This window comes from Oncorhynchus masou, chromosome 27 (assembly GCF_036934945.1).
Source record: "Oncorhynchus masou masou isolate Uvic2021 chromosome 27, UVic_Omas_1.1, whole genome shotgun sequence".
In the NCBI taxonomy this organism is placed as follows: Eukaryota; Metazoa; Chordata; class Actinopteri; order Salmoniformes; family Salmonidae; genus Oncorhynchus; species Oncorhynchus masou.
This window is the reverse complement of record NC_088238.1, coordinates 22,450,597-22,478,557: the sequence shown is the minus strand read 5'-3', so window position 1 is coordinate 22,478,557 and position 27,961 is coordinate 22,450,597. Positions and strand designations below refer to the sequence as shown.

Below are 27,961 nucleotides of genomic sequence, written 5' to 3'. Positions count from 1 at the left end.
ATCTCAGTACCTGTCAGTGGAAGGCAGTGTCAGAACCAAGTGCTCCACTGCTGCCCTGTAACTCCCGTTCACAGCTCAAACAGACAGGGGTCACGAGTTAGTCCCCTTACCCCAGATTTCAGACAAGCACAATAGACACAGTAGAAGAAGAATCAGTTTGGGGTCAATAAAGTCGTCATTGTACACACGCACATATATTTATTTATACAAATATAATATGTATAACAATTGCATATCACCTGGTGTTGTCTTTTTTTTCTGTACAATCAGGGAGTACAGTACGTCGAATCAGGGAGTACAGTAGATCGAATCAGGAAGTATAGTACGTCGAATCAGGAAGTACAGTACGTCCAGTCAGGTAGTACAGTACGTCCAGCCTAAAAAAATGCAAGTCGTCAATTAGAAAGAGAATAAGTAAATGTACAAAAGGGATCTGTCAGAGGCAAGATGAACTGCTCAAAAGTTGAGGGACAAAACACGTTCACAGCCCAATCTGGTTGGACTATCAGGATGGCACATTGCACACAGTATGCCTGTCAAATGATCTTGCACTACTTCAATACCCACCCAGGGTAACTAGGCCTATATAGAACATACATACTAGAGTTTGCTACTAGGAAAACCATCCAAAGTATTGTTTGTCTGACAGTACTACAGATACAAGACTCCTTTTGATCAGTCTTGATCATCAACTGGTTTTCTAATAGCTTTGAATGAATCCACAGTGCAACTTGTTATACTTAAATACGGTTACTTGTCATGAGAATACTACGTCAGACGATAGGTAGAGGGTTGAAGGAGAGAGTTTAAAACAGAGGTCCCTTATTGACAAGACGACGAGAACATTCCACAGTCTCTTCCTCTTTTAACAGCCATTTGATTTTAATGGCAGAAGCTGCCTTATGACACACAGTGCATAAGATACAGTTGACCGAGTATTACAATGTTAACGTTTGTATCTTTACCACATACTGTATATCTCTAATCGTTACTTTTATGTGAAATGTAAAACCAATGAAAGTCTGTTATTGCTAAATCTACAAGTTTCCATACAAAATATTTTCTCACTGCAATATATCAGGTAAAAAAAGAGTTCACATTTATCCAAAGCGGGACAAGTTTGACACAAAAAAGCAATGTTCATTCACGCACAGACACAAGCTCCCATAGAAGAAACAATATCACTGTACAAAGCTATAGCAAAACCAAAGTCAGGAAACAAGTGAAATGAATTCAAAACAGATAACAAAGATAAACTATCAGAAATGACAAGGAGGAACATTGAGGAGGGTCACAACTTTCAACTGTTAGAGGAAAACTTAAAATGAACACAAACAAAATAAAAGTTAAAAGGATGGGTTTCAGTGCTAGCCTCCAATGTCTCAGGTCACAAGCACCATTGTTTACATTTCAGAACACATATCATTCAGTTTTGCTTCCTTCTGTTGGGAGTACATTGAAGGGGGAGAGAGAGTCTTCACTGCTTAACAGTATCATATTCTCCTCTACCAGGTGGTTCCTTCGGGATCCTCCGCACAGAGATGGACTTAGAACCTTGCTTTCAGTGTCCTTCACTACTTCTTCTGTTGGAACAGCCTGTGGGGGATAGATGTAAGAACAGCTGAGAGCAATGCTTGAAACCATTTGACAAGTCAGTACTTTGAAAGGTCAGTAAAGTGGGATGCTAATGTCATATTCTGGTAGAATTAGTTACAAAAAAAGTGTAGTATACTCTGCTGTGAATTGCGAAAAGCACAATGAACTGTGAAAAGCCAATTAAAAATGATTGTGAATTAGCCTTTTACTGCAGTGGGCTAAATTAGGGTCACACAGAGTGTTTTTTTGGTAGTCTTAAACCAATCTACTTTGAAACAAAAGTGTACACCTCACACAGATGATTATGGACTTTTAAGAAGGAAGACACCTGTACCATGTCAGATATAGAGTTTAAATGTATACAATTTTGAGTTTGCATCCCAATATTACACTTTATTTACATCACAGAAGACTGAAATATAACAAAACCGTATGACATAAAAACAGGATTTTCGGTCGGTTTTAGAAATAATGTTTATTAATTATGAAATTATGAAAAACATGAATAACACTTCACCCATGACAACGGAACTCGTTCTGTTATAGTCAGACACCATTGAACCAGTTCTAGAAACTTCAGTGTTTTCTATGTACACATACTAATCATATGCATATACTATATTCCTGGCATGAGTAGCAGGACGTTGAAATGTTGCGCGATTTTGAACAGAATGTTGAAAAAAGTAGCTCGATCTCCAACAGGTTAATTATAAAATTATGAAAAATATGAATAACATTTCACCCATGAGGCCACTAGGTCATTTGACATTTTGAAATGGCTACATGTCTGTGGCTTTCCCACTACTGAGAACAGAGATATAGCAGAGCTTATTGTGTCCTCGGCCTTGGTCAGCCTGGCCAGGTATGCGAGAGGAGACAGAATGGCTGGGCAGCGTGTCAGAGAGGAAGGCTACATGACGTACAGATTCCATGCAATCCCATGGTGCCTGCCACCTAGCAGCCTGTTCGCCGCGCATGTCGCTTGCTTGGCCACCGGCCTCTTGGCCACTGGCAAAGCCCTGTAGTCAGCATGCCAGGGTTGATACAACATGATCCCTGCTCAGTCCCCACTCCATGCCTCTACTGCACAGGTCTCCAAGCTCACACATGCCTCCCCTTGCTAAACGAGGGCTACACGAGGAGGGTTACTATCAAACGATCAGTGCCACTGAGGATCCCTTAGACTGCGGGTGGTGTTAAGTCTTTGTGATGTGCCTCGTGGAGGTATGTCAAGGTTACACTTTAAAGAATGCTCAGCTGAATTAGCCACAGCAACGTGTCATAGCTTCATCTGAGGCCCAGACAGGCTTGATATTACGACTACCTATTTTCAGAGTTGTCCTTATTTTTGCAATATCACCTCCAGCAATCTAAGCAACGACGTGGTATATTTGTATACCATAAGTCTGCCTCAAAGTTGCTCTGTGGTATGTTTTATAAAACATGTAGCATCCCATGAGCGTGACCTCTAATTTGCTCAGCCATATCAAAAATAATTCACAAGCCACGCGGCTGAATTACTGACACAACATAGACGGTTATGACTGTACAGGGGATTGCAACTGCTTAGTTAACAAACACCCTGAAATAGATTAAGCCCTCATTCCAGGAACTTAATGTGTGCAGCAAGCATATGTTTAATGAAAAAATGAAAAGCTTGATGTAATCCTCTGTAACTTTTACCCAAAGGACAAGGCCTGGTATCATTGTGTAGTAGGAGCCTCTCTGACAGGAGTCTGGTACTCTCTCTGGGTATAAAGAGCCCAATGAGTTTTAAAGAACCACTGAACACGTCGATTGGCACTTCTGTTTTTTCTGTTGCTCATTAGAAAAACAGGATTTCAGTCTTGGGGGTTTGTTTCCGGACCGATTCCACGCTTGGTTAATGATGTCTGTCCCCCATGAGACACTGTAGATGCAGAAGCCTATTTCATGTTGTATTTGCGCAATTTTACATCTGACTAAGGTGTTTGTTGCAGTATTTCTCAAGTTAAAAAAACGTGTAACATGTTGTCCTATGTAAATAAAGTCAGGCTGCTGGGCTGGTCTGTCTCACTGTATGCTATTGAATAGAGAGCAATCACTGCAGCTGTTCACCCCATGTTAATGGGCAAATGTACATCATTTAATCAATACCCATCCTTCATTTACCAGTTGTGATACACATATGTTCCAAACACTTTGTAGTCAATTTGGACACTAGAATAACTGTTTCTGACTCATATCGATGCCACATAGGCAGTTTTCAAAGGCATACGTTGCGTTTTAAACGTTGTTGCTGTTTCGAATGTGCAATGTGTATCTCCAGACAATACCAGCCTCCGTCAGTTCACCCTATTCCCCAAAAACCTTTGAGGTGCTAAAGAGTCCTGTGTGGCTCAGTTAGTAGAACATGGCGCTTGCAATACCGTGGTTGTGGGTTAGAGTCTCAAGGGGGACAAGTGAGAAAATGTATGCTCTGGATAAGTGTGTCTGCTCAATGACGGAAATTAAAAATCTCTGTCAGATCCTTAGAACAGTATGAGTCTAAATTACATCATAGTTTGTTGAATATGTAGCCAGTTTAGAGGACTGGTATTCTTACTGCTTCAGCTGTGTGGTCCTTCTCCTTGGTGGCCCCTTAGCCTGGTCCCAGATCTGTTTGTGCTGTCTTGCCAACACCTACAGTCATCCTTGGTGTGACAATGCCCATAGGAGTTGGCAAGACAGTACAAATAGATCTGGCACCAGGCTATGGTCCCCCACCCTTAAAGCAATGAAAAGCCTCACCTACGACATATGGTTCTGCTGGGTAGTGAGGTTCTGCTGCTGCTGGGCCTGCATGAGGAGCTGCTGCTGCTGGCGGCGGCGGGCCGTGCGGAGCTTCTCGAAGCGCGCCTCCATCTCCTCCAGGACCTTGGGCGTGTAGCGTACCACCAGCTTCACACTGTCCTTGGCTGCCTTCAGAAGCTCCACCGCCTTCTCGTGGTGCTCCCCCTCCACACTCTGGGGTGATACAGTGAAAGAAAAGCGACTCAGCACATTTAAGAAATGTGGTGGCAATGTTTTAGTGATATGGTCTCTGAAGTCTGCCTCCGTTTCTTAATTGGCATGGACAGAGAAATAAAGGAACTTCTATGTATGCAACAATGGCACAGTTACACAGCAGCAGCTTCAGTTTCTAAATGGTTACTACCAATTAGGTTTGAAATGGAAGTCAAATGGATTTCTACTTAGTTCAACAAGCATTGCATATTTGGCATAATTAGTACTTTCTCCTCAAGCCTAGAGTAATATACTGTACCAAGCAACATTTTCGACACACCTACTCATTCAAGGGTTTTTCTTTATTTTTACTATTTTCAAAAAATAATAAAGACATCAAAACTACGAAATAACGTATGGAATCAAAAAGTGTTAAATTAAAATATATTTGAGATTTTTCAAAGTAGCCACCCTTTGCCTTGATGACAGCTTTGGCATTCTCTCAACCAGCTTCATTAGGTAGTCACTTGGAATGCATTTAAATTTTGTCAATTTTGTTACACCAGCTCTTTCAGGAGGAATGGGCCAAAATTCACCCAAATTATTGTGGAAAGCTTGCCCCAAGATGAACAATTTAAAGGCAATGCTTCTAAATACTAATTGAGTGTACAGGTATGTAAACTTCTGACCCACTGGGAATGTAATGAAAGAAATTAAAGCTGAAATAAAACACTCTCAACAATTATTCTGACATTTCACATTCTTAGAATAAAGTGGTGATCCTAACTGACTTAAGACAGGGAATTGTTACTAGGATTAAATGTCAGGAATTGTGAAAAACCGTTTAAATGTAGTTGGCTAAGGTGTATGTAAACTTCCGACTTCAACTGTATTACCCACCACTGCAACCTGTATGCTCTCGTTGCAACAATTTCGGCTGATAATTTTAGAAAGAAATGGTCCAGATTGTCTAGCCCAGCTGATTTGTTGGGATCCAGATTTTGCAGTTCTTACAGAACGTCACCTGTCTGGATTTAGGTGAAGGAGAAGCAGGGACGGGGGGGTTGGGTAAGTTGCTGCAGTGTGTGGGGAGGGGGGGATTAGTGCTACAGGAAGCAAATTAACAGGTGTTCCTTGTTAAAAGTTAATTAGTGTAATTTCTTTCCTTCTTAATGCGTTTGAGCCTATCAGTTGTGTTGTGACAAAGACAAAGTAGGGGGGGTGGTATACAGAAGATAGCCCTATTTGGTAAAAGACCAAGTCCATATTATGGCAAGAACAGCTCAAATAAGCAGAGAGAAATGGCAGTCCATCATTACTTTGAGACATGATCAGTCAATCTGGAAAATGTCAAAAAGCAGTAAGCGCTACAATGAAACTGGCTCTCATGAGGACCGCCAGAGGAAAGGAAGACCCAGAGTTACCTCTGCTGCAGAGGATAAATTCATTAGAGATAACTACACCTCAGATTGCAGCCCAAATAAATTCTTCAGAGTTCAAGTAACAGACACATCTCAACATCAACTGTTCAGAGGAGACTGCATCAATCAGGGCTTTATGGTTGCTGAAAAGAAATTATTTCTAAAGGACAATGACCCAACACACCTCCAGATTGTGTAAAGGCTATTTGACCAAGAAAGAACGTGATGGAGTGCTGCATCAGATGACCTGGCCTCCACAATCACCCGACCTCAACCCAATTGAGATGGTTTGGGATTGGACCGCAGAATGAAGGAAAAGCAGTCAACGAGTGCTCAGCATATGTGGGAACTCCTTGAAGACTATTGAAAAACCATTCCAGGTGAAGCTGGTTGAGAGAATGCCAAGCGTGTGCAAAGCTGTCATCAAGGCAAAGGGTGACTACTTTGAAGAATCTAAAATATAAAAGATATTCTGATTTGTTTAACACTTTTTTGGGTTACTACATGATTCCATATGTTATTTCATAGTTTTGATGTCTTCAACAATTATTCTACAATGTAGAAAATAGTACAAATAAAGCAAAACCCTTGAATGAGTAGGCGTGTACAAACTTTTGACTGGTACTGTATATTTTCACATTAAAATTCTGGATGTCACGGAAATCAAATGACTCCTTTATGAAGATTGCTTTTTAAAGCACACATTTGATTAGTGTTTATCTGAAGGCAGTTTTAATTCCAAACACATCCTGACTTTACCATGTAAATTGGTTTTCATTTGATGGTGTAAATGGAGAGTTACGGAATAGGATTCGGCAAGGAGTGACTTTGAATGGCCAAACCGCTGAGCCGTGTGAAGTTTGGAACACTTTGCTCATGGTGACATTTGCTTCTTCTAAAAAACGGTCGTTTGATATAGCGTTTGTTGTTGCCCATTTCTTTAGTCATAGATAGCTCTCCTATATCTTGGATGCTGGCTCACTATAAGCCTCTTTTGATTTAGGCTTCAGAAAACCAATCACTCTGCTTGACCCTATCAATATTCTGAAAGTTTGACTCAAGGTTTAGACAGAATGCTTCCCTGCTCGGATGTGGCTTGTCAGAAAAAGTCAAGCAAGATGAGAAAATGAATACCTTGAAATATTAACAAAAGCACACAACTGTGATTGGGATTCGTAATATAGAAGATGCAAGTTCACCGAATATCATAAATAGGATACAGAGTTTTTCCTGGTCTGGCCACGTGTAACTAGACCTAGCAGTAATAGTAAATAAGCAATACATACCACACCATTGACAGACAGGAGCTGGTCCCCTCGCTTCAGTCCCCCATGCCTCTCAGCCAAGCCCCCTGGGATGATGCGGGAGATATAGATGGGAGAGTTCTGCTCCTTGCCGCCCATCACATTGAAACCCAGCCCCTCCTCCGTCTTGGGCAGCTCCACCACTCGGGGGTGAGAGTGACCCTCGCTGGCCGCAAAGGCTGCAACTGTGGCCTGCAGAGAGAGACAGGCGAGATGGTAACAATCAGACCATTATTGGTGTGTTCAGCACTAACTCCAAGCCCTATACCACCCTATTCTGTCTACCACACAAATAGATTGGATAATGACGATACTAAGTGAACTGGGATTGCATTTCGCAACAGCCAAATAAACTTTCCCATACCCAAGAGCAATGTAGAACCAAAGTGTACAGACTTAAATTCACTCTGAGGGTGGGACCTTCTGACTTCTCTCTCTAAATGGGGCTTAGAGACGTTCAGTAGGGCTGAGAATAACAAAGTCAGAGCCAAGGTGATGATGGTGATGTATTGTATAGCGATGTCAGATGTTTTCTGGCTCTGTAAGAACATGAATTAGCACATATCTGTCGCAGCTGGAGAAGAAGCGAGAACTTCCACCCCCACTAACTAAATCTCTGTGAGCCTGCTTCATTAAATTCCACTGGCTTGGGATGGCTTTCAAGTTCTAGACGAATCTTCTCCTCGCCTTGTCGTCTGAAACAAAGTGTGCAGGAGCTTGTTAGCCCAGCCTGGGAAAGGAACAGCAGATGCACATCGCCACAGGTGCCGGTCTGTCAAGTCTGTCTCATTATTATTGAGCAATACTTTCTCGGGAAACTGCAGGGGAAAAAGGCCTCTGTTTCAAAGCTTGGCATATGTGGATCCAAAGTTTTCCCTAGCAGGTGAAAGCCCTGAGATACTCCACTTTTTCGTCCCCCCCTTTCCATCTCTCTCTCTCCATCTCTCTCTCCCACTGTGAGTAAAGAAGCACTGTGTTCAGTAGGCCACCATCCCCTCTCTGGCTAACGGCATATCGACCTTCACAAATGTATCTCCCTTCCCGAGAGGAAGAAACTAGATGGCATAAGGCTGCCTCCTCCAAATGCAAAAATGCGTCTGGGGCGAACCAAACAAAAATGACAGCTTACTGGGAAGTTGCCCAAGTAATGTCACAGTACCGTATGGAAATGACTTAATTTCATAAAATGTTATCATCATCAGCCATCAGTTCAGCTCAGTCTTTTCTCTGGAGCACCAAAGACTAAGTGGTCTCCCATCTCTAGAAGATAAAAGATAAGAACCTCAGGCCAGGAATTACAGTCTGGAATTGATTCAATTAATTGGGTAACAAACTGAATCAAGTGCTCATGTTCTCAGGTGGAACACATTTGAATTGGTAAACGCTCACCAGCATCACTACAGCAAAGGCATCTAAAATAACATCTTGCTAATGCCTCAAGATCGCTGGTGTATCAAGGGATCCCTGGTTTTCCATAGGACGATAACACGTTTTTTAGGCCCCCGGTGTCCTACTTAAAGTGATTCATGTGAAATGCCCTGAGTGCTGCCCTCCAGACCTTTGGTCAGTGATGTACTTGAGATGTACTTGGAGACGAGGCTGATGAAACAAGCACCGGCTCAGCTAAACAGAAACTCTCAGGAGGGCGGCACTTTCAAAAACAGCGCACCATCTCATTTCGATGTCATCGATTGAAATCACTCCCGTGGGCGTGGAAGCCAGTGAACGCACTTTGCTGTTAATTGCTGCTGCACTGGTGGCTACATTTTAATATGCTTTTGAAAAGACTGGTGATGGACAAGGACAAGTTGAAAGGCACTTCATGCTGTCGTCATTGCTTTCTTGTGTAAACAGTGTCATATGGACAATCTGGCTTACTTTAACACAGTTAAATACAAGCCCCAAGGCCTCTTTCATGAATTGTAAAGCAGTTTGATTAGACCTATCTACATTCTCTCTTTCAAAACAGCCTTTGAATAAGCTTTGAAAATAAAATGATTTGTTTATGAATATGTACTTTATAATGTTGAACAGGGACCTTGAATAGTCAACAAATTATGGATATTCGAAGGTAAATGAAAAGGACACGTCGCTGTAACAGCAGCATACCATCAACCTCAAAACCATTTGATCTGAGCAGGCTAGAAAGAGTATTTTGATATTCCATCAACATCAGATACAGTGGTGTCCTTCAATAGGCCTACGCTTTGTCTTTGCATACCTTTCATCCAAGGTGGAAATTCACAACACAATCCACAGTCTGATTAAAGTCGGAAAAAAAGGTTACCCCGTTTACGTCTCCTTGAAAGGGACTGGACCACAGTCAAAGTTTTGCAAACCATTTGCGATTGAAGAGACGACGTTTCGCTGACAAAAAAAGAGCCCTTTGGAATTGTGCTCCACACCGGGCCTAGTTATCTATTCATCCTGCTTGCCCAGTGTTGTCAATCAATCCGTGTCCTACTCCTCTGTGTGCCCAGTCTCTGGAAGGAGCAGCCAATTGAATCAGTCAGTGTGCGTACCTCCCTATGTTGCCCCATGTCTTCTTCACTCCCTCTATGATGTTTTGTGAACACTGGGAGGATGGAGATGCACTCCTCTCTCTCATCTCACCCTCCCTCTTGACTCCCTCTTTTCCTATCCCCCTTTCACTGTTAGAGATCTGCTTGCTTTATTCTCCTCCACAAAAGAAGCTCTCTTCATAAGGAATATGAATGAGCGGTGGCAGAGGGACTCATTGGTAGAACCTCTCAAGTGTTTACATCCAAGGTCTGCTAATGAGTAATTCATTGTACACCAAACCGGCTCCAGTCTTTGATCATCTGAAGGAGACATGATGGGTGTTTGTGTATCTAGGCTACATTGTACAGTATCTTTCGGCCTTAAGTTTGGTCAATACAGCTAAGCCGGTCTGAGATGTTGCTCACCTTCGCTGTAGCCCGTGCCTGGTACTCCGGACAGCCATTGACTGTGATTGTTTCATGCATGTACTGGTACACCTGAAAGAGAGAGAAAAATGGACCAAACATGAGCGTATTTTCTCAGTACCTTTTGAATTGTCTGCTACATTTCTCCAAGTCTCTTGCATGTTCAATCCATGTCGTAGGCTACCAGACTTGGTAGTTGGCAGGGTTAGGTTTTTGATTTCAATTCAAACCTGTATTTTGAGAGTGTTTATTTTGCAAATACCTCCGAAGATTATGTAGATATTCATTGGATTTCTTCATCCACCTGGATCCAGTGTTAATACACTGCACACTATTTGGTGCCTGATCCTGCTGCCTCCTGCTACTTACTGCCCTTAAGGCTGCTCAAACATCTGGTCCCTACGACAATTAGCATAAGCAAACCGTGGTGCATCAGTGAGTACAAAATACTCATAGCACACTGTGGTGTGGCGCTACTACCACTTTTGGTTTTCTCTCATGTGGTAACACATGGCACTGAGTAAATAAACTGAAGAGAGTGGAGCTAAGACTCTTGGTACTGTAGGTGAATTTCCACTGAGGATTTACCCCGGTGTTCTACCGAAAAGCATCAGACCTGTCTGTTTCCAGCTCCATGGCCCAGCTCCTGGTACTTACTGGGCCATGGCTCAGTGGATCTGACCTGACTTGGGGCCAAGGCAAGGCCACTGGGGCTCTTCGGGCATCATTAATATACTGAACAAAAATAAAAACACAACATGCAACAATTTCAACGATTTTACTGAGTTACAGTAATAACGAAATCAGTCATATAAGGAAATCAGTCAATTCAAATAAATTCATTAGGTCCTAATTTATTAGGTCCTAATCTTTCACATGATTGGGCAGGGGTGCAGCCATAAGTGGACCTGGGAGGTCACTTGGGGCCAGGCCCACCCACTGGGGAGACAGGACCTGCCAATCAGAATGAGTTTTTCCCACAAAAGGGCTTTATTACAGACATAAATACTCCTCAGTTTCATCAGCTGTCCAGTTGGCTGGTCTCAGATGATCCCACGAGTGAAGAAGCTGGATGTGGAGGTCCTGGGTTGCACATGATCTGCGGTGTGAGACGTACAGCCAAATTCTCTAAAACAACATTGGAGGCGGCTTATGGTAGAGAAATTAACATTACATTTTCTGGCAACAGTTCTGTTGGACATTCCAGCAGTCAGCATGCCAATTGCACACTCCCTCAGTCCTCTGTGGCATTGTGTTGTGACAAAACTGCACATTTTAGAGTGGCCTTTTATTGTCCACAGCACAGGGTGTACCTAAGTCCTGATCATGCTGTTTAATCAGCTTCTTGATATGCCAAACATGTCAGGTGGATGGATTATCTTGGCAAAGGAGAAATGCTCACTAACAGGGATGTAAACAAATTTGTTCCCAAAATTTGAGAGAAATAAACTTTTTGTGCGTATGGAACATTTCTGGGATCTTTTACTTCAGCTCATGAAACATGGGACCAACACTTTACATGTTGCGTTTATATTTTTGTTCAGTAATACATAACAATGGCTAACTGTGAATGATGTTTAACACCTCACAAAGCAACTGTATTGATTATGCAGAGGTTGCTGACTCCGCTCTTCACAAGTCCTCACTGTTGGCCCTAGCTATGGAATCACAATGTCCCTAGTATAACTTAAGGGTGTATACACTAGTGGAACTCTGGTGTTACAGTCAAAAAGCAGTTCTTTGTTTTTCAGCTGAGCGACTCTTTGATTTCCAATATTGAACACCATCTTGGGACCTTATTCCAGGACACCTCTTCCACATCTACAGTGTGTTCTAACCTCCACTCAGGAGTCAGTTTTGTGCTAATGGAAAGCTTTCAGGTGTAAAAGAGCCATTTTCTATAGTTGTTTCTATACATAGTCGTTTCTATATACGTTTCTATACATAGTCGTTTCTATAGTCGTTTCTATACATAGTCGTTTCTATACAGAATATGACATACTGTTTTGACACCATTTACAATAGCACCCCCAGTGTACAGTATGACATTATCATTGACAATTTGAATTTGTTCTGAACTGACTTGCCTAGTTAAATAAAGGTACAATAAATACATTTTAAAAAATGACACCTTCCTCTGGTGAGCCAACAGAAACAACTTGAAACATTATGAATGCTCTGATTAGTGGTGCATTGTTGAACATTACATGAGACATTGGCCTAAATCCCCATACTGGGTCATGTAATTGTTTGATGTGACTCATGTTATCCCACATCCTTTGTGTGTTTTAGCCAAGAGGCTTGCGGCTGGTCCATTCTATTAACATTTGTTTCAGTGCATCGCTTTTCACATAAAGATACAGCATCCATCCATCATTGTGAGCCTGATTGAAATACACTTAAGATGCATGGACTGTTGTGTATTCAAGGTCTCAGTGGATGCCTTGCTGTGAGTCATGAGAATTGTGTCTAGGAAACACGTGAACAACAATAAAGGTCAAGCTATTTCAATCTGTAATTTGCTTAACTATATGCACAAACATCCACGAGTTGAAGTGCAAATTGGATTTACCACTAACTACTGCTGAATTATTCAACGAGCAAACCAAATTCAATTGTAACGTCTCAAACCCTTCTTGAAGAACAACATTGACATTGACATTTTTTTTTCCTGTGCAGTGAATTGAAAGCTTTTTCATGGTATTGTTTTTCGCTGGAATGAAAACTAATAGGGATTTTACTCATCAGCTCACACCTCTATGTCTCTACTCTCTACAAAGGAGAGCATGTGTTTTCTGGGCTCAACCACCATTCAATATTTCTGTATGATGAGCTGGAGCAAAACAAGGCCCTTGCCTCTTTGCGACTTCAAAGTGCTTCATCTGTGTTTCAACAATAAAACAAGTGGTTTCGTGAAGCCTCGGTATGTCCGACTGATGAAAAACAAAGTCCATTGTTGATGTGAAAATAAAATAACAACCTCAAGCTCACAATTCCCAACAACCAAATAAATCAATTGCATTTTGTTCTGAGCAAGTAGTTCACTTACAAAAATAAGATATTGGAGCTTTTTAGGTTGACCATAATGAACCCAGTTGAACTCAGTCTGACAACACTGTTAATGAATGAACTTCTGTTCTGATAATTCATTAGGGGAAAATAAATCTCCAATAACATAAAGAAAACAGTCACAACATGGAACAAATTTCTGTGTTATTTTTGATGTTGTGAAGCTCCAGGGAACATACAGATACATACAGATACATACAGATACATGCAGGTAGAAAGAGCAAGAGAGAGAGAATGAGATTTGAAAGACTTGCACTCCTGAAGAAATCATTTCTACCTCATTCCCCCTCCTGTTACTACGCATCCATCTTTACCTCCGAACTCTACTTTCTTCCTGTCCCTCCTGAATATACTCTCTCTCTCTCCTGTCTCTCTCTCTCTCTCTCTCCTGACTCTCTCTCTCTCCTGACTCTCTCTCTCTCTCTCTCCTGTCTCTCTCTCTCTCTCCTGACTCTCCGGTTCACTGGGCGTAAACCACGGCAGGCTTTCATTAACCCAGATCTATTTAACCTCTGTGGAAGGCTCATTGTGCTTGATGGGCTGGGGGCTACCCGTCTACCGCCAGCCTTACGAGGACAACACAATGCCTGATAGTGGAGAGAGCTGCCCGGAAGGTGCCTGGCACGACGCGTGTAACCATGGCTCCCCGACCGCCTCCCTCTCTTTACTGAGACGGTGAGTGGAGAGCAAAATGGGGAAGGATGAGACGGAGAGACTGAGAGCTTGAAGAGCTCTCCTTCTCCTCTCTCTAGCTGACTGAGTTTAAAGGGGTCATTTGGTAGAAGCAAAATGGCATTTAATAACTGTCCATTCACAGACCTCCCTCGCTCTGTCAGCATGACACAAAAAGAGAATATTAAACACACAGAGATAATTAAATGAAGTGGCTTTCAGCCTTCAGCTCACAGTAAATGTAGTAAGAGACTAAGGTCTGCCCTCAATGGAGCAGCACACAAATCCTTTCCTTTATATCAATTCAAAGTGAGACCTGTATTCATATGCCCTGCTCCATTATCATCAGGCTACTACAACTCTATGATCACATAATTGATTCAGTTCATTGGAACATACTATGCTTCTTTTTTTTTGCAAGGAAAAATGACCTGCATTGTTTTGTGACTAATGAAAGTCATGATTCGATTTCATGTGTGGAATGAATCGTTTGCTCGGGCCTCTCGGATGATTTTCATCAGGACCAGTTCTTGATATGCATAGCGCTTTAAGTCAAGCCAACAGAGTGGCTGGAAGTCATCATAAACTCCATCATTTCCAGCTGGTTAGCACTCCCAGTCGTCTTCCCTGGTGTCCTTCCCTTTCCATTTGCAAAGCAGATTGACTCTGACAACTCATTCAGGGACATTCCCTGAGCTCTGAGATGTCATTGATAGACAAGGTTGGGAAGAGCAACGCTCCTCCTCACTCCATCTCTCTGTAATTGTGGGTCTTTCACCTTAGCAAGCATTTCCATCGCCCATCAATTTCCCCTATCAACAGTTAGCCAGTTAACCCCCTCACCCATAGCTAGGCTGTTTCATGTGGCTGTAAATACTATTGACACTGTGAAGAAGGTTTTCAGCCGGATCACCTCTGTGACTTCTACAGTAGAGACATGATCAAGCTACCCTGGTCTGTGGGATTCTGTGTCTGCTCATCAGACCATGAAATGAGCTTCACCAGCAGATATGAGATGAAGGTAACAAATCAAATCGCTCAATTATAATACCTGGTGGCCCAGTATAGGTCATCTGCATTAATGAAATGACACGCAGGTGAATCCCAATACCGCACAACAATATATGGCTCTGACGCAACCCTTAATCTTCCTGTAATAGCTGTGGAGGAAATTATTGAATGACCTACTATGTTGTTTATGCTTTTTTTACTTGGAGAGTTGTACATTGTTATATGTTAGTATTTTGCTGATACAGGCTTGTCTTGTGTGACTTAGTCATTTGTCAGGGCGTACAGATAAGAGCCGTTTAGGTGTGACTGCAGTATGTGATATTCTGTTTTAACAATCTACAGCAACCTAGACGTGTGGAAACATGCAGGACGGAACGGACAAAATGGTGGCAATGTTTGAGTGGCTGTTATTGATTGCTTCATTTTTGCAAATCTAATAATAAAGTTGTTTTGAAGAATAGTCTCTCTCCTTTTGTTTAGAACCCCCATGACGTGGCTTTCTCAACTACAAAGATTACCCATCTGCAGGCATATTGCAGCACAGAACAGGGGCCAGATGGGGTCAAATGTGATTACATTACGATTAACTCACCAATGTAGCTCAACGAGGCTCAGCGGTCTAGTCCTGCTATGTCAGGGTATTAAGAGCGAGCCGCGGCCAAGTGTTTTACGATGCTCGTCACTGTCCATAGTCTGGGGAAAATGTGCATGGAAAAGTGAATACAGGGGTCGTGACAGCATTGCTGGATTGTAAACACATGTGACATTCTCACGTATGGCAAGGTATTGCTCCATTCACATAAACACCATGTTCTCTGATCTTCCATAGAGACATGGGAGCATTTATCGTCTTGGGAGTCTGTTAATCCAATAACCGCTGACGTGAACACCACAGCTGTTGAATGTTGCAGCGTAACTGTATGTGCTGATAACGATAATAACAGCAATCATCATCATGGCCACGACCACTCATCTTCACTCTCCAGCTCCTCTAGCAGTCAGACCTCTACGAGAAAGAGCCATTCTGCACCGTGGCAAAGTGTCAGCTCACACAAGGACGTAATTGACTGGAAACTATGGCCACGTCAGCCTCTGCTTCTAATCCAATCGGATCCTCTCTAGTTTCCCTGGTGACTGGATGTGTTGTTGGTGGTTGAAGTGTTTCTCTCGCTCTTTCCCTCTCAATGGCCAGCTGTTGTAACCTAGTCTGTAGGGTGCTGCCTAGCTGCTACTCCTGGCAGAGACATGACGCCCCCCCACCACCAGGCAGCACCAGGCTCCAGTGTCTCTGCCTGACTCCCAGGCCAGGCTTCTCTCATCCTGCTGTCCAATGAAAGGGCCAGCCCACCCTGACATTTCCTCTGGTAGATTACATTTCCTACTAGATGACCTCAGTCTGTATTGATGGCCCTCTTACCCTTCAGTCTGTGTGTCTGAGCTGACCATGTCTGGGAAAACACCCCTAAAAGTCTGAATTGTTGTGTAGCCACATTCATTCATTCAAATAACCATCAGTCACCTGTGGTCAATTTCCCTGTGTTGGCAGGAGCAAAAGGACCCTGGGGCCGTGGTGCAGGGGAATCGACTCACCTCTCTAATGGCTGTGCAGAACTCACTCTGCAACACCAACTTCAGGGACTGCAGCTTGTGACCCGGGACGTCCCCGGACTCCTGTAGCTTCTCCAGCAGCTCAATCGCCCTGGCCACATCTGACAGAGAGAGAGAGAAATACAGAGAGGAGAGAGGGAGAGGCAAAGAAAAGGAGAGAGAGGAAGAGGTCGAGAGAGGTGGAGAAAGTCAGAGAGAGAGAGAAAGAGAGAAATGACAAGAAGGAAAAAAATGCCCCATTGAATTACATTAACCTCAGCCTTGAAAAAGAAGTCCGGAGTGAATCGATAGAGAGGATAATGGAAAAAAAAGAGTCAAGGCCTAGGGGAACAAGAGAGAGAGAGAAATCCCAGCGTAGTTTGCATTAGGCCTGCTCCATGCATGAGAAAATGGGGGGCGGACTTCAGGGAAGGGAATTGTTCCGTTCAAAGCGAGCGATTCCTGGCAGGAGCAGGCACCACGAGCATTAGATCCTTGAAAACAAACCCATGATGCCTCTGAGTTAAAGACTTTGACTCCTGTGTCTAGTAAACTCTCCACTCCTAATTATCATCCGGTGAAGAAATCCAGAGTAAAGCAGATTATTTTCACACTCTTAGAGACAAACAGGGAAAATTAAAGAAATGAGAGTACATGCTGGAAGGGGAGAGGAGGGATTTGGTGCTCACCCTAATCGTTGGGTCAGTTGTTCTAGAAGAAACTAAATAAAAACCAGTTGGTGGATAATGTGCATCTGTCAACCCTTTATCCCTTGAGCATGTGCAAAGATCAGCGAGTCGCTCGAAAATGATCAAACCACTTGTAATCAGCTACAGATTTGATATTTTTCCTACCGAGCTTGATGTCAAACACAGTGACAGTGCCACCCAGGAGGGAAATTGCAAGATGTTGTATTGGAGTTGATAATAAAGCTTAGGTGTGAAAAATGAAACGTTGTTAAGTGAGTCTACTTTATTAAATGCAAGAAATATCCAACTATATCGGAACAACAAGTGTATACTGAGGCTCGGTGCAAGGATTCTAAACAATCACCTTAAACACCTTTACCCTGGTGTTGAACTAGCGCCACATTCTGCACCACACCAACTGAGAGAGGTAAACAACCGACCGTGTTTATAAACATCACGCCAAACCCAGGGTGGCTGGACTGAGACGGAAGACAATCTAGTGTAACCCGGTGAGGCAGAGAGGAGACAGAAAAGCTATTACCTTTTACAGACCTAGGGCGAACTAGGTAAGAGGAGGGAGAACTGCATACATAGAACCGGGGGTTGTTTGGGCAGGTTTGTTTTGTGCCTGTATTAGGCAGTCAAACAGACATACAAGGGCACAACATGTACTGTTAGTACACAAGTATACATGGACAAAGAACATGATACCCAGAGTACCAGCGTGGATTACATTAAACCAGAAGAAATGGTGGGGTCGATTTCCATCAGGATTGGTTACTTCAAGCCACAAAGTGTTGTCAGGGAGATCTTTACAGGGCATTCATCAAACTCCACGACTCCACTCAGCATCTTCTGTAATGATGGTTTTGTATAGCACAGATCATTTCACATAGGACGTTCTAAAGGATGTACAAAAAAAACATGTTTTATTGTCACATACACCGGATAGGTGCAGTGAATTCTTTTTTACAGGGTCAGCCATAGTAGTACGGCGCCCCCGGAGCAAATTAGGGTTAAGTGCCTTGCTCAAGGGCACATCGGCTGACTTTTTAATTTTAATTTTAATTTTTTTTCCCCAGCTTGTCGACCCTGGTATTTGAACCGGCGACCTTTTCTAAGTCTAGGCGTCGTGGTGTAGTCTACCCTAGAGGCAGCCTGTTCTGGTAAAAACCCTAAGCTACGGGGAGACGAGAGCGGAATTAAAGCTGGTCCATAGAGAGTTGGACACAGGAAAGAGGACACTTTTCTCTGAACCTGTGAGTGCGAATGGAGGGATCTAACAGTATTCATTACTACTTTACATTACCCCTACAATGGCAATGTAGCTAATGTACAGAATTTCCATCAGCTTTAATAAGCATCCAATGAGTCCCTAAGCTGAATGAGGTTGTACAATATTCTGTCCCATACCTGTAAAAAACAGTTAGCTTTGCACTAATGAGTGGCTAGTAATCTGCTGGTATTATTCCAAGCAGCCTAGGTAGTTTTATGAGCGTTTATTTCTCATTATAGCGAGGTCAGAGCCAGATCAGGAGAAGTTTTGCCTGCTCTCATTTTCTCATTAGCGGCAATTTCTTCATCCACGTCAAGGTCTCTGACGAGGCCTCCGACATCGAGCAACACATCAAAGATTTAAGATTTCTAAAACATTTTTGTTTATAGATGGCATTTCTCGGGAGGTCAGTTTTTGTACTTTGACACTACACTGATCAAAAGCAATAGTTGGTATTCTCCACCTGTTCAGCACCACTTTCAAGTAGTTTGGCTTTCAACTTCGGTCTGGGGAATTAAAGAAATGTATTCTTTGAAATAAACTGGGTTATAGGCCAAGAAGCTATTTTGTAAAAGTAAAGCTAACCGTGTTTGATTGCGAAAGGGAAGAATTTCAGGTATCAAGTTGTTTGAAAGGAGAAAGCAGTCTGGAAAAGTCTTAGGCTACAAGCCGTCAAAGGCAGTATTTTAGACCCATATTTGAATAACAAAAAAAATCGCAAATGCCGTAACGACGCCATAAATGTCATGCCCCATCTCCCCCATTCAGACTGTCCAGTGTCTGAGTCCAGTCAGCCAACACCCCAGCAGTGAATAGGGATTGTTGCTACCAGATGTGACAGTTGTTATCCCCCTAGACCAGTGATGAGGGCTAGACTACAGCAGAGCCCCTCCTTCTGCTCCTAGAGTTATTACAGGTAATCAGTCATAAAAGCCTCCCCTCTCCAGCAGTTGCATTTCATTTGCTGCATCGCGACACATATCATGCCCATCATCCACCCTGCTTCCCTTGGTCTGCTAGCTCATCCCCTCTGCAAGCACTGTCGCGTCGATTTGTTTCAAGAAGTAGATGGCTATTTGTGGACAGAATGTCTTGGACAGACCGTGGATAGTGTCGTGTGATAATTGGTGTAGAACATGCAGCAGTAATAGAACACCATCCAGTCCTGTGAGGAGCTGCCTACGTCAGGCATTTCTGCTGGAATACTGTATTTTGTCTACGGTGGGAGGAGTGAGACGTCAAATGGTTTCCTCTGTGTGTGATCTAAGGGGTATAAACCCCCCAGGGTATAAGATTGACTTGGCGGCCCAGGGTGATTTGCAGTTTCAATGACTATGGGAATCCAGGCACAGAGTTACGTCACATCCAAATAGCTTCGTCTGCAACGACTCCCTAATAAGACACTTTACAACGACACGCATCACATCAAATCCCTGCGTGATGCGTTCAGCCACATCACCTAGGAGACCAGCTGAGAACATAAGTCCTTATTATAGTTGGCTATGTAGACACACACAGACCAGTAAAACCATGGTAATATTGAGCTACACCACCAACAGCAAATCCCTTAGCCTACAATACTAATACAAAGGCAAACCGCTTTGTAAGAGTAGCTCTACACACCACTAAGAATACCCTCACCGCCCACATGGCGTGGCCCGTTACCAAGCCGGAGCCACTCCATGAATAACTACAGTACATCTGGAGGGTAACACACAGTCAGCCAACACCATCCTGGCCTGCCTTACTAACACTCCAACCCATCTGAGAGAGGAGCTTGAGAGTATGCATGGATCTGGCCCTCTCTCTCTATTCCACTTCATTAGAAAACCTCTCTTTGGATTTCCTCACCCCACTGTCCTCACCCCACTGTCCTCACCCCACTGTCCTCACCCCACTGTCCTCACCCCACTGCCCTCACCCCACTGCCCTCACCCCACTGTCCTCAATCCACTGTCCTCACTCCACTGAGATGGATTCACTCAACCACTAAACCATTAGCATTCTGCTCGTCGTTCCTCTTCTCCACACTCCAATGAGACTTCAGCCCCCTTGGCGCTTCACCAACTCTAGAGATGGACTCAGGGGGTCCAGATGTCTGCAACATCTGTGGGACTCACCCTTCCTCCCTCCGCCTCAAAATGAACATATTTAAAGAGCAGTTACTGTATGTTCAGCTTTAACGCCGACACAACTGCAAATCGATGTTGCCATTAGAACCTCTGCAAGGCGCACTGTTTGCAATAAAATATAATAAATGATCCTGTTTCATTTGACACATATTTTCAAGGGAAGACAAAGGTGTCAAGGTGATACTGTTGCTCTTATTGGAGGTGTAATTAAGGATGGGAGCAAGAGATGGGATACAAAACAATGGTTGTTAAAAATGGTTGTTAAAAATTAAACGTACAACTCCTAATTCACATTTATTCAATCTGTGAAGTTGGAGAGGCATGTTTCTTGCCTCAGTATTCTATAACTAAATAAAGTATGAAACACCAGTACATTGCTATGCATTGAGTAGTCAGGAACATTGATGCTACTAGCCAAACATCTGACCTAGTTTAACTTCTCTTTGCCACACAGCAGTGAGAACACATTACCATTGCCTGATTGGTTGAGCTGAAAGTAACGAGACGTGTTCTTTGGGGCGGTCACATAGGGCTCTCATCTACCATTTTCTATTTCAACAATCACTCCTGACTGGTTAATGACACATTTCTCTATTTGAAAGGTTTATCATCCATCTCCAATTACAACAGAGAGGAAGCAAACTGAGTGTTTACTGAAATCCCTGAGGCCAACTTGAACCAAAATGATACTGTGCGTCCTTCAGTGTACGTATGAATACATTCCTATTGGGCCGATGTATGTGTCCCTAACAGCAATAAAGAGAGAAATAAAAGCAATAGAACAAAGACCAATAAAAATTATATCTGAATTCTTTGTGGGAAAGAATTCTTGAGGCAGCCAACAAATAAAAGATTTATGCTCATTCTCATTCATGTTCTAAGGCAACGATGAAGGTGTTTTAGAGGGTGCCCAACTTTGGGAGAGAAATATTCTGAAAGTGCTGTTGAAGTGTTATTGAAAGCAGTGTCCTCTAAAGAGCCATTTCCAAGAGGAATCAATTAATTAATAGTGTGTATCTAAGCTATTAGTCCACTACAGTCTGTTTCTGTGACTGACAATGTAAATACGTTTAGTGGTAAATCTGTTTCTGTGACTGACATCGTAAAGACGTTTTGTGGTAAATCTGTTTCTGTGACTGACAATGTAAATACGTTTAGTGGTAAATCTGTTTCTGTGACTGACGATGTAAAGACGTTTAGTGGTAAATCTGTTTCTGTGACTGACGATGTAAAGACGTTTAGTGGTAAATCTGTTTCTGTGACTGACGATGTAAAGACGTTTAGTGGTAAATCTGTTTCTGTGACTGACGATGTAAAGACGTTTAGTGGTAAATCTGTTTCTGTGACTGACAATGTAAATACGTTTAGTGGTAAATCTGTTTCTGTGACTGACGATGTAAATACGTTTAGTGGTAAATCTGTTTCTGTGACTGACGATGTAAAGACGTTTAGTGGTAAATCTGTTTCTGTGACTGACGATGTAAAGACGTTTAGTGGTAAATCTGTTTCTGTGACTGACAATGTAAATACGTTGAGTGGTAAATCTGTTTCTGTGACTGACAATGTAAAGACGTTGAGTGGTAAATCTGTTTCTGTGACTGACAATGTAAAGACGTTGAGTGGTAAATCTGTTTCTGTGACTGACAATGTAAATACGTTGAGTGGTAAATCTGTTTCTGTGACTGACAATGTAAATACGTTTAGTGGTAAATCTGTTTCTGTGACTGACAATGTAAAGACGTTTAGTGGTAAATCTGTTTCTGTGACTGACGATGTAAATACGTTGAGTGGTAAATCTGTTTCTGTGACTGACGATGTAAAGACGTTTAGTGGTAAATCTGTTTCTGTGACTGACAATGTAAATACGTTGAGTGGTAAATCTGTTTCTGTGACTGACAATGTAAAGACGTTGAGTGGTAAATCTGTTTCTGTGACTGACAATGTAAAGACGTTGAGTGGTAAATCTGTTTCTGTGACTGACAATGTAAATACGTTGAGTGGTAAATCTGTTTCTGTGACTGACAATGTAAAGACGTTTAGTGGTAAATCTGTTTCTGTGACTGACGATGTAAAGACGTTTAGTGGTAAATCTGTTTCTGTGACTGACGATGTAAAGACGTTTAGTGATAAATCTATAATATACAGTACTGTGCAGTGTGTTACCTTGAGATTTCCTAAAATGTAATCAATGACGGACGACCACAGAAATTATGGTATTATGTTGATGAAACACAACGTTCAAACTATAAACAGCATTGTGTCTAAAACAATCACCAGTTCCAGAATGAGTCAGCCTTTCAAGTACACTGAGTTCCCTTTCTGCTCTGCTTTGATGACTGGATCTACTAATGCGGCCATCACTCTGGGTGTGTCATAAATAAATGTGAAGACCACAACAAGCAGCTAGCAATGCTGCTGTGCTGAAACACACCAGGTCTGTGCTGTCCTGCCTTAGGCACGGTTTATTTCACTCTTCCTGGGGGTCCAAGCCGTTCGACGCCGCAGTATTAAACAGTGAGTGCTTCACTGCTTTCTACACTTGAGTAAAAGTCTAAACATGATTTTGAGCTGTTTGAAAAACTGGGCAGTGCTCCAATATCATCACATAATTGCCCTGTTGTTAATAAAGAGCATAGCTGAATAGAATATATTTTCCAATATCTGCACGTTGTTTCAATACAATTGCTGTGCGGTGTAAATAAGCATTTCCAATGAACTCAGCTGGCTCATTAAGACATGGGGCTGATGAAAACAGACTGCAACGCAGGTGCATCTTCTCCATCTCTACTGGGACGTCTAAGGTCCTAATAGAGACTCTTTTCATAACTGATTGATTCAAGACTAGTCTGAGCTATTCCTCACTCCCACATGTAATGTTTCCCAGAGCAGTGCCCTAACACTGTCACTACCAGAATGGCTGACTTACACAAGCCAGAATAAATTGCCCCGGAGAGGCCATGCCATCTGCCACTTCCCACTTTGACCCGCGTGTCCTTTCTGCCGTTGGCAACCACGTTGAAATTACCACACAAAAAACCTCTACTGTGCTCATTCTCTGGATGAGTAGAGGAACAGGCCAGCAGGGGCTTGCCAGACACAAGGCCAGCTCCTCAACAGGACAGCTTTTTAAATGGACGCACCTCCCTTTATCAATCCCCCCCATAAGCCGAGTGAATTAACACTAAATGGCCCTGCCGTGACATTCCTGGGAAAATGAATCACTCCTTAGACTGTCCCCATCAGGGCTCATTAGCCTAAGGCAGAAGCGGAAAACACACTGAACTTGGTTTTTGTCTCCCTTCCTCTGACTGATTACCTGGCAGGTGTCCATCCCAAACAAATGACATTTCTTTTCACTGTGGTTCTAATGAGAGCTTACCCAGAGCTGTGCCATTCTAAACAGCTCTCCGTTGATGAAATTGCTGAGCTGGCTGTTCACCTCACCTGTAATCCCTCCTCTCTGTTATCACCCAAAGCAAGGTACAAGAGGAAGGTTGCTGCGCAACAATGAACAAATCCAGTGACCTCTGCGAGCAAAGCAAAGCCTGTCTGCAGTATGGTGAGACAACATGCTTAGGGCCCTGAGTAGGGTACAGTGTGTTGCCCTTTCTCCCCTGTGAATAGACTCAAACAAAGGATCAGCGATAACTTGCAAGGAAATGTGTGGTTGTTCTATATTCATTACGGCAATAAACCATGCACGGAGAGCATCAAAAAAGTATTGACTTCCAGATTTCAAGCTTCTGCTCACCCTCGATGTTTGGAATCTTAGTAAATCCACTGTAATTTCAGACGGCACAGAAACCTGTTTGAGCATCTGTGTCTTACTACACCGCTCAATCAGCAAATATATAGGAATTCTGCTCACAAAGGCCTCAAATTCCTCTCCATCAGCAAATATCTGGCAGAAAGAGCACTAACACATTTCACTGTGATTACTGTACAGCCTCAGCCTGACTGATATTATTAGGACTTCATGGCATACAGTCGATGAGAACTCTCTCAGTATCTCTATCAATTTCAATAGTCTTGGCATGCCTGGTGCAGGTTAGTGTTTGAATGAGAGTCAATCATTGAAGGAAAACTTTGGTGCCATGGGCAGGGAGGTTCCAACACAGGCTGTTTCTCCACAGGACCGTGGCGTTTGAGTCATTTCCTGAGACAATAGCAGGAAGTGCAGTCATGACCTCAAAGCATAATGTGAGTTTCCCGCCTCTTTGTGTGTGTGTGTGTGACAAATTCCTAACATATCCTGCTTTCAACAAAGAAACAGGCTTATTTTCAATATCAATTACAGTGTTTCTTCGCTAGTGACAGTAGCGACAAAGGACTGTGCAAAGACAATGACAGCTCTTGTAAAGCTATCATTTTGATCCCCTACATGATCACTGCTGCGGGGCAGTGACCACTTAATGAGCATGTGGATACAGCAGCCACCTGAATGTTCTCTCTGAAATGATAGGGGCTCTGACTCACTAGTCTACCCATTGAAAACCCAAAGGAAAGGGTTGAGTAGCTGATACTGGCACACATATTTCAGTTTAACTGGGGAGAACAAAACTCTTCCCAAATGTGTCATATAATGAATGACTTGTTTATCAATAGAATCTCAATGCCAGAAATGTTCCTTCCCCTCATGGAACAGAGCGCAGCTTCTTGTTTATCATTTTGACCTGTATCATGTTTTTGCCCTTGCACCCACTCCCCATTCAAGCTCGTATACAGCCACTTCAAGCTCGTATACAGCCACCCACTCCCCATTCAAGCTCGTATACAAGCTCGTATACAGTTGCTGCAGTCACGCAATAATGAATCCAATTGCCACTGAGCATTGAATTGACTGTAAATGAGCCAATGCTTAAAAAAATGGGAATAAAACCGTTATATTATCCGTTATTCCTTGGGTATAAAGACAGGTCACTCGCTGATGATCCTCGTTCGGTTTACATCCATTCCATCCTTCATGATAACAACCAGGCTAGATTACTCATGCGCAATGCTGTGTTCAACACAGCGTAGAGCGGTCACCATTTGTCATTTTCCAATTTAAACAGATGTTTATATCCTCTTGCCTTCTACATTCCCGTGAGTTGTTTATTCCACGTCGTTTATAGTTTTTTCCTACGGTCACTAACTGTTGTGGCAATCATTCAAAGTGGGCCCATGCCCGTTACTTTTCCCAGATGTATCATCTTTCTCTATTTTTAACACCACCCCCTTTCGTTTGTGCCATGCAGCCACACTAATGCATTTCACTACCGGATTCGTTTTAAGCACTCCATAGGCTACACATTTAATCTGATTTCCCCATAGTCCCCGTTTCGAATATCAAAATGAAAGAATAGTCAGGAGAAGCTATCAGAAGCTATCCATCTGTTATCATTGGACAGGCAGGCTACTGTAGGAAAGCAATATCACCTGAATTCCGCGTGCAATTCGACCTATTACTACTCCGAAATATGACGTAGGCTATAGGTAGACTACATTGTGGACTCAACCTTCCTTTTAAAATACTGCCGCAGGTGAATTCATTTTTCACTGTCAACAACAGGTATGCTATTGGGGTGAAGACCTGTGCCCCTTTCTTGTTCACTGTCCAAATTACAATTAGATTCAAGAAAAATATAAACCAATTCATAAAGCTGTCTGTTTTATATTCTTAAGCCTACCCATCCAAAAGTTGTCTGATGTGTGGAGAAGTAAGGATTTAAGCGTGATTGGATTCCTGCGCGCAATACATTATTTCTCCCAATCACAAAGTGAAGAATACAGCGAGATAATATTCTATTGGATGTTACATAACATAGATAAATCCACTCTATTCATATGCAGTGGGATGTAATACTGTGGGTTAATAACACATTCGTTATAATATTGCTGAACTGCATTATTGAATTAAGCCGTTTTATCCAATTTTGCAGAGTGCGCACCAAACGGTCCATACATTTTATTCCCAGCAAATAACGGTATCCAGCGAGAGAGAAATATAAGCTGACGAATGTAAAAATGATATAATAGCCTATAGTAGTTTCAACTTAAATGTGGTCCGCCAATGCATCGTTCGCTCAAGTTTCGGGATCCAGAAATAATTCAACAAGAAAGCGAATCTGACGATTGTGGTCTTACCTCGATCCAGAGTGAGCGGTTGGACCTCTGTCGCCATGACTGCTGTTATGGGGAGATATAGCGACTACGGTAGCTGCAGCATCAGAAGCAACTCAAGCTAAACGGGCGAGTGAGAGCACAGAGCCCGTCGGTGGGAGTGGCTGGAAGGTAGAGGGGATTACCTCCCGCGCCGCTGCTCTATCGGACTGACCCAATGGTCCTGTCAAACCGAACATCCGTGGGATTAATATCTTTATGCAAATAATTGAGAGTGCATGGGACTGGATTGACCTATAACCAAATTGACTAGCTGATATGAACATTTTGATATTGAATTCCTCACTGCCAATTTCATTGGCAACCTGTGTGCTCATGGCAGGGGATTCTTGTTGTCCTGCAGCCTAAGGCTGATATAGTAGTCTACAGTAACCACAAAGTGATAAACAGATTTCAATGATGGCATGGAAACGCAGCTGATGAAGGGTTTATAGATTAATCCCCATGTTTATAGTACTGTAGAAAGGAGACCCGTGCATAGACAAGAACTGGCTCTGGGCTGGGATCTCTCTGTATCGCTGTTGCCTTTACTAATGCCTGTTGCAACTACAGCTTAAAGCTGTGGCAAATCTACTGCATGACCTGTAGTAGTGTGGCCAAAAACCAAGGAAAATGTAATACCGCCCTCTCCATAGAGGTTGTGCTCAATCCCATGGCTGTGGGTACATCCTTTAGAATGGAGGAAGCAGGATTTAAACAAGATGACAGATCACACTGTAGGCTACATTTCATATGCCTGAACATTTTAATTTGTAAATGCTATTATAGATTTAAAGCAAATGAGGGACATTTTTCAAGATGAATTTAGCTGGCTGACTTTTCGGTGCACAAATAGTTATAAACTAGACAACCGTGTTTAAGTTTCAAATGATTCCATTTCTTTTTTAATTATGTCTAGGCTCCTCTCAGCGAAGTCTACTTATACCTTAGAAAATCAATGACCTCACTTTCAGGTAGATTTCCATTCTAACGTGGGAAAGTGTAACATTGGAAGAGAATATGACTCTGCAGCCTACCGTGTACCGCTGTGCCCTTTTTCAAGATTGCATTTCAGCAACCCACTCCATACTGTATCCTTCATCTTAAAGTGCTTTTCGACTTGCACTTGTAATCAACTCCACACAGACCATATGTGCTGGCGAATCACAGCC

General features: G+C 42.7%; 1 protein-coding gene across 3 annotated transcripts; it reads right to left on the bottom strand.

Moving 5' to 3' along the window:
• Window positions 1-169: 169 nt before the first annotated feature.
• Window positions 170-26,871, bottom strand: LOC135515802 (protein lin-7 homolog A). Of its 3 annotated transcripts, none has more exons than XM_064939540.1 (6): window positions 26,775-26,871; window positions 16,555-16,673; window positions 10,213-10,284; window positions 7,268-7,477; window positions 4,366-4,581; window positions 170-1,596 (listed from the first exon to the last, which is right to left on the bottom strand). In XM_064939540.1, the coding sequence occupies exons 1-5, from the start codon at window positions 26,809-26,811 to the stop codon at window positions 4,366-4,368; spliced, it is 654 nt and encodes a 217-aa protein (XP_064795612.1). In that variant the 5' UTR covers window positions 26,812-26,871; the 3' UTR covers window positions 170-1,596. The 3 variants fall into 3 exon arrangements, with proteins under 3 accessions (XP_064795612.1, XP_064795611.1, XP_064795613.1); XM_064939539.1 differs by having other exon boundaries at window positions 4,370-4,581; XM_064939541.1 differs by lacking the exon at window positions 26,775-26,871 and adding an exon at window positions 25,677-25,764 and having other exon boundaries at window positions 4,370-4,581.
• Window positions 26,872-27,961: the final 1,090 nt, after the last annotated feature.